Source organism: Sardina pilchardus, chromosome 2, assembly GCF_963854185.1.
Source record: "Sardina pilchardus chromosome 2, fSarPil1.1, whole genome shotgun sequence".
Taxonomy (NCBI): Eukaryota; Metazoa; Chordata; class Actinopteri; order Clupeiformes; family Clupeidae; genus Sardina; species Sardina pilchardus.
In genome coordinates, this window is record NC_084995.1 from 1,230,123 (window position 1) to 1,240,377 (window position 10,255).

Sequence of the window (10,255 nt, forward strand, 5' to 3'; positions counted from 1 at the left end):
TAATGTTTTAGTTACGGTTCATATGTACAACCCCTGGGTGGACACTGCTGAGATTTGTTTGTTTTTGAAGAGGTTTTGCGTGTCGGTGAGGGGGGGGGGCCAAGGTCCTTAACCCCTATGGGGTTTGGAACGGCAAACGCCGTTTTTTGTTAAGTTTCAGCGGGACTCGGCCTGACTTAAATCCTATAGAAAATCTGTGGATTGACTTGAAGAGAGCAGTCCATCGCCATTCCCTACAGAATTTGACTGAATTTTAACAATTCTGCACGGAAGATTGGGCAAATATTCTCCAATCCAGGTGTGCAACGCTATAATAGACATATCCAAACAGATTGAGCGCTATAATGAAAGCAAAAGGAAGCTATACAAAGTATTAAGTCAGGGGTATGATGACTTTTCCAACCCTGTTATTCTAGTTTTTAATTTTTTATTAATTTTCAGAATTGTTGACTTTTTTCATTATTTTGATGTTGTACCGCTAAATTTGTGAATAAAACTGAAAAAAGATTGATTTTAAAATGGGTTTTGAATTCAGGCTGTAAGACCAAAAAAAGTAACTATTTCAACAGGGTATGATGACTTTCTATAGGCACTGTATAGCCTGGCCAATATTGTAGATGTGCAAAAGCAGCATTTGCGTGCGTGCTTGCCGGTGAGGTGTAGCCTACAAAAATGAGCATAACATCTGATTATTAAAGTATGGCTATAGGATATATGCTACTGGTAAGAGAAGAGCTGGTTTAAAATTCAAGTGTAGTAAAAAAGTTTGTGCACATCCCCGGTCACGGTGCAGAACAAGAGTAAATCATAAAAAAATGGAAAAAGGTTCGCACACTTGAAATCCTTCTTTTTTGATTTTCTTTTATTTTCTTTAGCACAAAGGAATGACGTTTCGACCGTGTGGTCTTCTTCAGATTAAAATTCAAGTAACGTGCGCAATTTAACTCCTCGAGACCGACTGTATTGCAGTCTGCTGACACAGCCAGACGACTCTCCCAACCCATTCATTCGTTTTGGGCACGAATGAATGGGTTTGGCTTTAGTTTAAATGGAGGCCGGGGAGAGCGCGCGGCAGCTATTGTTATGTATGGAGCTGGCTTAACAAAGTTTTGTGCGTTATATATATATATATATATATATATATATATTCCTGCATGCTGCATTACCGTGACCCTTAGCCTACCTTGTGGATGATTTTTTTCTCATTGGAATACAGCAGGACAGGATGCCTTTTATCTAACAAACGCAAAAGCGGAGATTGTTGGAAGGACTAAGGGGGTATTCCATGAACCTCACTATATAAGGCGGCGCTCAAAAGAAATAGCCTGGCTTGAACTAACGTGTACTTTCACTTCAGGCTGAAGCCGTTCCATTAACTCAAGTTAGCTGCATCTTGCCCTCGTTTATTTAAACGAGGCTAAAATCAGCTTCATGTATGCTCGTGCACGAGGTAGAAAAGTAGACCAAAGCCATAGATTGACGAAAAGAGGATACATGTAGTAAAATTAAGGCAAACTGGAAGATTTCAGTTTGATTTACAAGCGCCATCTACAGGATATCGGAAGTAATCAAATTGAAAAAAATAGATAATTGCCTAAAAAGGAGAATAATGAAATCGTAGGCTAGCCTACTGTAAATCGCTAAACAGTAATTATGATGGTTTGAATTGGGACTTTGATTGTCTTCACTCTGAACAAAACGAGTGAATAAGTAGGCTAGGCTATTTAAACTCAAAACAACTTTGGCAGCTATTCAACATTAAAGATAACCTACGTTAGATTAAAAGGGTTCACTCTAAAATAAAATAAATTAGTATTGTCCTGGGAGTATTGGGAGAAAACCTATTGTCTCCCATAAGGATATAGTTCTGCCAAAGTGTTTGTGAAATATAATGATCTGAAATGCAATATTGGCTTTCAATGTCATTTCATATTTAATTTGTGAAATACAGTTGGTTTGATATCTGAACTACAGGCCTAATCAATAGACTATATGAGGCGGTTTTAATTATTATAGCCTTTACAGAATTAGGCTGTAGGCTAGCTTGCCTCATCGTATAGCCCACTGACAGCCTGCCTACTGTCACTGAACAAGCTACTGTACATGACCCTTTATCAATAGTGATGCCTTTCATTAAAGAGTATAACTAAACATGGCAATATTAATGTGTTAACATAGCCTATGTAAATTCATCGCATGGGAACCGAACCCGAGAAGACGCAAAACATCTCAATTACTATCCTGTCACGCTGCGCATGACACCACGAAAGACGTGCTTTATGCAGAGCCGCAAGATTCCTTCTACCACACACAGATCAAGTTCAAACAATGTAAGTTGCATAATTTTCAGAAATTCTTTGAAACTGGCGAATAGGTAGCCTTAATCAATGCTTGCAACACTGTCGGAAAAAAGTTTCTCATTCTATTTTTTAAGTTGTAGGCTACAGGTGACGAAAGCACAGGTTGACGGACCAACGGTTTGGGACTCGTTTTCCGACTGGTGTTTTTTTTTTGCAACACAGATTAATTTAGCTCGGCAGTTAGCCTGCCACCGACCAGGTTAGTTCAGAAGCATACGTTACCCCAGCAACTCAGCTGAGATTCCTGTTAACGGGTAGCCTGGGTTTCCCATACTGCCTTGCGCGGTGATTTCTTTCACGCTGCTAAGGCAGTCTGGAAACTAACGCCCCCATGTTCGCCTGATGTTGGAGGCCATTCACAGAACAGGGGAGAAAGCAAGACCATGAACAGCTATGCAGAGACGCATTTGATTGACATCCGTGGCGCCCAATGAACGGATCTGGGCATTTTTTCAAATACGAGAAAATGAACGTCTGGTTGCCAGACCACGTCTCATTTGAGAAGTGGGAGGCGTTAGCCAGGCTAGTTAGCGGGAGTAATGGAACCGAAATTTCTCTAAAATTAGCGAGGCTTATAGAAATGAGCCAGGTTTAGCCTTAAGCTAGGTTGATGGAATACCCCCTAGGCTACTCAACAAACTTGTTTTTCGTTTCTGGGAGATCTCGTTATCGTTTTGGATTGTCGGATTTTTATACATTGTTTGGACTTATGGACAATGTAGGCGGTGGGCCGAGTCTACCTATCTCCCTGCGTTTTTGAGTTTTCATAATCCATCAAGCAGTGTAGCTCTTTTATATTTAATCGACTACATAAATCATTCGCGAACACATTACCAATTGTTTCCAACGTGAATTGTTGCACATTAATGTATAATTTAAGGAAAACGATCACATAATTATCGTGGGTTGAGATTTGGTTTAGCTCCAATCAAAGCCTGTGATGTGACGTTTCTGAACTAAGATAACCAATCATGTTCTTCGTTTAACTGTCGTCATTTCAAAACCGGGAAGTTGGAATCCAGCTGGAAGGATAGTGTGTGCATATCTTCGCTAAACCAGGTAAGATTTGTTTAATTTGCGGTGACTCTTCGACATATGAAAATTGTTCGTTATGTTTGTTACATATTAATGCAGCAAGGCATATACCTCTCCACAAAAATACTGTATTTTGTTTACTCTGAAATCGAATACATTAGCTAGTAATAGCAGAGAACTGAAACAGTAACGTCAGGCTAAATACAATGAACTTCTCGTCATGCAGTTACCTCAGAATAGTCATGCAGTTAAACTATCCACAATTGCTAAAGTTCATACAAAGACATAGTCTGTGCAGGGTATATGTTGACAGCAACGGTAGGCTAATTACAATGAACGTCAGGTGATGCAACAAACATATACACATTGTTCCGTTTTCTCCCCACGGAAGGGGAAACCCAGTGTACAAATAGGATATTACTCAGGAATTCCACTTTTGTTTTGTTTATTTTTCACAAATGGAGTCAGTCAGTTAGAATCAGTCAGGTAATAAACCTGAAATGAACGAGGAATGCAATGTTCAAATTTCATGTGCATACTACGAACTAGAGGTTAGATTCTCTGCCCGAGCCCGACCCGACCCCGACCCGACCCGCGGGCCGGGTCGGGCCGATATTTCCTGCCACTATCCTCGGGCCGGGCCGGGTCGGGCCTTTGATCAAGCATTTGTGTTTTTTTAAAAAATATATAATTTCTTTATTAGCCTAACTGGGTGGGGAGACTATGCCATTATCCGAAATATTAAATATATTTTTTAGCAAAGTAGGCTTAAGTAACAAAATGTGTACAAAGTTGCAAGTTACAAAATGCAACACATCATGCGCACGGTCTCCTGCACTGGCACGCATCACACTGCTGCTCTGCTGTAACATTGTGTGGCCTAGCTTAAGCGCAACATGGAGATGGACGATATAAAGAAGAAAATTAAATCAGGAGAATTAACTTTGTGCAAGTCTGGAGGAAAGTCGGACGTATGGAAGAGTTTCGAACAAGTCGTGGACAGTGACAACATTTGCGTTGGCGTTTCGTTTTGACATTTGCGTTTCTTCATTCGGACCCATTTGTGATCCATTTCAGAATAAACAAACAACGAAGTTTACATGCTTAGTCCTTGTTTCATTATTCATTTAGGGTGCTTTCACACCAACATCTTTTGGTGCGCACCAAACGGTCCATTCGTACCAAAACCTCTTAGTTCGGTACGTTTTCGTTGGTGTGAAAGCATTAATCGCACCCGGGTGCGCACCAAAACAAGCGGACCGAGACCTCCAAAAAGAGGAGGTCTCGGTCCGCTTGACTCCGCACCAAAAGTCGACCTCTGGTGCGGTCCCTCTGGTGAGAACGCGAACCTAGACCAACTCAGGTGCAAAAGCCAATTCGAAATGCATCTTGGGTGGGAGACACAATTATTTCATTTCCTGTTAGCATTACAGGTGGACAGACAACATGAGGCCATCTTCTAACCGTGGGCAAACTTGGGCTACTGCTGAAATTCAAGCCCTAATTGACATATGGTCGGATGCTTACATCCACGAACAGCTTTCATCAACCCACAAAAACAGCGAAATATACGCAATATTTAGTAAACAGATGAGGGAGAAGGGTTTCGAACGGTCTTCAGAGCAATGCCGGCTTAAAGTCAAGAAGCTACGTCAGAAGTATATTCAAGTACGCGATGCACTTAGGAAGACGGGGAGCAGCGGGAAGGAAAAAGACAAATTTATCTGGTTTGACGAGGTGGACAAAATATTGGGAACGAAACCTGTGGTCGATCCTGTGGATATGGTAGAAAATGATGACCGTGAGGCAGAGCCTACCTTGTCTGTAGCATCGTCCGACTCATCATACGTGACCCACGCATCTGACCCAGATGCTGATGATGGTGAGTCATCTTTTTCTCTTTTGCTTGTAACCTACCAGCCTAACTATGCTCTAGTTGAATACTGTAGACTATGACATTATAGGGTAGCCTAGCTACAGTTTTTCTCAGTTGCTTTGGTACAATTCTCAGATCAGAATTGAAATCCTCAAATCTAGGCTACCTGTTCAATCTTCACATCGTTGTGTCACTTGTGCACATCAAAAAGCAATTTCTCATTCTTTGAACAATTTGCAAATGCTTTGGTACATCCATGCAAATGGTTATGTACAATTATCTGCTGTTTCCTACATTATCAATTGCTTTTGTCACGTTGATCAAAATGTATTGGGTCTCTACTAGTCTCACCCTCAAAACATTTAGGCATTAGTTTTGAGAAAAGCACTTAGTGTTTTGCAAATGTTGAGGATGATTCAAGAATTGTACCAAAGCGATTGAGAAAAACGAATAATGCCTGAGCATTTGTGTAATGAGCAAATAAAATGCAAAAAATGTTTTCACAAAGCAGAAGACTGCAAGCTGTCAGTATCAGTGTGTCATTGCCATTTTTTACATGATCAACACCGGATTGTAAAGTGTAGATTATGATTGGTCTACTAAAGCCAGCCAGTTTCAAGCCAACTGTACTACATGTGCAAGACACACAGACACACACACACACATGCATGCATGTTCAATTTTCATTGACCTTACATTTACATCCTTTATCTTTTACAGTGGAAGACTCCAGCAACGCCCTTGACGAGTCAGATGTGGTTGAGGCACAGGGCACAGAGAATGAGGAGAAAGATCCAGAGGATAGTGAGAAAGGGGGAAAGCTACCCATTCCAGGAGCAAAGGCACGGAAGAGAAAAGCCAAGTCTAACAGAGTTGATGATGAGGTTGTGGAATATTTGGCAGAGAGCAGAAAGATGATGCAGGAGATTCAGGGGTCTGAGCAGCGCCGGCTGGATCAAGAGTCAGCTAACTTTGACAAATATCTGAATGCTCAACGGGAAGCAGAGGAACGACGATTCCATGCCATGCAGCTGCAACAGCAGGCCAGTAACCAGATGATTATGCAGCTTGTGAGCACGCTTGTGAATACTCAACATCATCACTCCTCCGCAATGCCCTCCTGGAACACCACAACCACACCAACAACCTCTAGGGCCTGGCCCCCACTACCACATCCCCCATCACAGTCACATCAGCAACTACACCCTACTGTCGAGCAGCCTGTGATCCCTCAATATCCTCCCGCCTCACAATATCCTTCTGCCTCACCAAACCCATCCACCTCCCAACAAGATAACCACAGTGTTTCATCCATTTTACGGGATGTTAACACACAACTGTTCCCAATGTAGGCTGGTATAAGCAATGTGAAGCACATGTTTTTTAGGTGCAAGTTGGTTTTGCAGTGGAAGTTGTTTCTTGTTGTTTCAGGTGCAATTGTTTATCTCTCGTTCGAGGTGAAAAGTATTTTTTCTTGAGACATTTATTTTAAAGAAATATAGTACACCTCAGAGGTATTTTTATACTTTATTTGTTTTTTTTTTTCAAATGACAAAAGTAGCAAAATATTGTTGAAGAAAGAAAATGTATAAGCTATTTATGTTTTGGACATTGCCACATATTTGTATTTAAAACAGGATATTTGATATATTTTTGAAAATGTGAACATCCCAAGGGGGAGATTGTTTTTGTTGCAAGGCAATAAACAGTGTTTTGAAGTATTTTCATGTACTCATCTTTTCCTATGTGTAACCTTCAAGATGTATGCTCTATGCACATGAATGATGAATGATAAAATCAGAACAACAATAGCTAATAACTCTGGTAAATAACTCTGGTAAAACTTCATAACAAGCTACAAACTATTCATGAGAACACTCCACTTATTCTTTGTACTGCTTCAATGGTTTAAACATTCACATTGTAGAGAAGTACTGACACAATGCATCTCTGATGTTGTTGGGCTGCTGTAGTGCATTCACCTCTTCCTGATGACCAACATCCTCGGCCTCTACCACAGCAATATCTCCCTCCAGAAATTCCTCATTATGTTCCTCACAGTAATTATGAAGCACACAGCAAGCAGACACTATGCGACTGACAAATGTAATGTGGGCTTCACATTCTTTATAAAGGCAGCGCCAACGGCCTTTTAGGCGACCAAAGGCACGCTCAACCGCCATACGGGCTTGACTTAACCTGTGGTTAAAATTCAGCTGCTGTGGTGTTACCCGTCCACCCTCTGGATAAGGTTTCATCAACCAGTTTAGAAGCGGATAGGCCGAATCCCCCAAAAGAAAAAGTGGAATATCTACCCCCTCAAACATTTCAGTGTACTGAGGTAAAAGAGTTCCTGCACTGCCCCGCTCACATAGGGATGAGAGGGAAAAAACACGGGCATCATGTACCTTGCCTGGTCTTCCCACATTTATGTCCCAAAACTTCAATTTATGGTCCACTACAGCCTGCAAAATTATTGAGTAATCCCCCTTTCTGTTAAAATAGTCAGAAGAATGGTCAGGTGGAGCTCTAATCTTTATGTGTGTGCCATCAATCGCCCCTGCCACTTGAGGGAACCTCCATCGGTCTCGAAACCCCTGTGTAATCACCCTAAACTCAGCTGCAGAGGGATGCTTTAGATATTTGGGCTTTAAAATTACATTTATAGCAGTCACAACCTCTTGTGTAATTAAACAACAGGTTGACAACCCAACGGCAAACAGGTGTGAGATGGACCTATACTCCAGGTTCGTCGCCAATCTCCAAATACAAATTGCCACACGGACCTCTACTGTCACAGCCCGTCTATAATTTGTGTTTTGGCGTATAAGCCATGGACGGAGTGTGTCACACAGGTGATCAAAACTGGCTCTTCGCATCCGGAAATTGGACAGCCATTCTCTGTCTGTCCAGGTGCTGTAGATATGGGGCCACCAGCCATCACTCCTTGGGTATGTCCATCTGCTCCTGAGTAGCACAGAAACAGAATTGATAACAGGCAGAGTAGACAGAATTGATAACAGGCAGAGTAGAGGTCCATGTTGCAATTTGTATACTGGCTACTAACCAATAGGTCCATTGCACCCATTTGCTGTTATGTTATCAACCTGTTGTCTAATTACAGAAGCTGACTGTCATAAATGTAATTTTAAAACTAAAATATCTGAAGCATCCCTCTGCAGCAGTCCAGTAACATAAGAAATGCACTGTATCACTATTTTTTTTTTTTTTTTTAAATGATGCTACCACTGTGGTCTGATAATGCAGCCTGGCTAATAAATGAAGGCTATATGCTGTATGCTAAATAGTACACAGGATCAGCTAGATCACACAGCTGGATATTGACATTTTAACACATAACAGATACTGCAGTTTAAACGATGTATAATGTAGACCCTTGTGGTCTGGCTTGTTAGGTAATGAGCATACCTTGTGGGTCTTTGGAAAGACGTTCGTCTCATCATCAGAATGACTGCATCTCTGAAAATAGTGCGTCTCCTCCGGCTGAAATGACGCGCTATACGTCTCCGGCGACTCCAGTGCATCAGAACATTGTTCTCCAGTCGCAGCCGCGACTCATTCTCAAATTGGATATTTTCCCAAAAATGCTTGATACAGAGAATGTAATACACTAGCACAAGAACAATGACCAAAGTACGAACGTGTGGCTCCATAGTGAATCAAAATTGGCGCTATTTCTACCGGAAGATAAATGTTGGTGAGGAAAGGTTAATCGGACCAATTTTAGTTCGTTTGCGGGTGTGAAAGCAGACCACACTGCAGTCTGTATGCTACATAGTAACAATTTTACTGTCTGGTGCGGACCAAATAATCAAATTATTGGTGTGAAAACGCCCTAAGATAGGCCTAATTCAGATTTATGTAGTTCAAACAACTCGTAATTGTAGTTGAGAACGTCAGTTATAAGGCTCACGCATTTAAAAAAAGTGTCGGGTTTAAATCGGGCTCGGGCTCATAATTACAGTTAATATGTCGGGCCGGGCCGGGCTCGGACACAACGTGCACGGGCTCGGGCCGGTTCGGGCTTGATTTTTTGGGCCCGATCTAAGCTCTACTACGAACACAGCCCCTCAATTCTTTGTCTAAATAGCCCATTAACAATAAGCAATAAATAACATTAACCCATATATAATACCATAAAATATGTAGCAAATATAGTAGGCTATAACAAAATATGCATTAATCAAATACAAATATATATAGGCTAATGAATAAATAAATAAGAATAATAAGTGATTTTAATGTATGCTTCACAGTTCAAACATTAGGCTATACACCATATTCAAGTCCAACCAAACAGCTATGCAAATGCTGGCAGTCATTTAGTATAAGCAGGTCACTACAGCTGAACTACAACTCCCAAAATGCCCCGCGGCAAACTAAAAAGTGAAATACCAGCCCGCGATTCATACTACAAACATTTACAAGTCTAAAGAAAGTACACATGAACGGACACATGTGGCACAATGCAATGTCAAGTCTAAATGTTAAGTCCATGTCCTACGGCTTGCCAACGCATCAATTTATAACTCTGGAGCATAGCGTTATCATGAGTTAAATGAACTGCTTAACTTTACATGATCTACCGGAGCACAGCGTTCTCTAAAATACAATGGACGTAAACACAGCAAACATAGCATAGCGACAGACAACATGAAGCGTACAACATAAAGGCAGGCAAGAAAACACTTGAGATGAAGAGAGAGCTTACCAAGTGGCTGCACACCGGTGAAATTCATTGAGAACTAAACGAATCTCGCGCTTCCTTTTCATGCACTCAATGCTGGTCACATGACTCACGGCACACTCTACTTTTAAAGAGACACTATAGGCCAGTCAATCTAGCTCAAAAAAGGGCCAAAACTTAAACTAATTGCAATAGTAATGGTTCATACTTTTTATTGATCCTTAAACCCTCCTGCATCACATATCAAAAATCTACCCATTTATATTTAGTGGAACA

The 10,255-nt window shown here is 41.2% G+C and overlaps 1 protein-coding gene across 1 annotated transcript; it reads right to left on the reverse strand.

Annotated features, from left to right (window-relative positions):
- Window positions 1–6,933: 6,933 nt before the first annotated feature.
- On the reverse strand, window positions 6,934–9,129 carry LOC134100105 (uncharacterized). Its single transcript, XM_062553156.1, has 2 exons — window positions 8,701–9,129; window positions 6,934–8,238 (listed from the first exon to the last, which is right to left on the reverse strand). Exons 1-2 carry the CDS (start codon window positions 8,943–8,945, stop codon window positions 7,188–7,190), a joined length of 1,296 nt encoding a protein of 431 aa, XP_062409140.1. The 5' UTR covers window positions 8,946–9,129; the 3' UTR covers window positions 6,934–7,187.
- Between the last annotated feature and the right edge of the window lie 1,126 nt (window positions 9,130–10,255).

Excerpts from the sequence above, each read along its gene's own strand:
- LOC134100105 (XM_062553156.1), bottom strand. The coding sequence starts at position 8,945 with ATGGAGCCACACGTTCGTACTTTGGTCATTGTTCTTGTGCTAGTGTAT. Across the intron at positions 8,239-8,700 it reads TCTTTCCAAAGACCCACAAG|GAGCAGATGGACATACCCAA; the intron begins GTATGCTCATTA and ends TGTGCTACTCAG.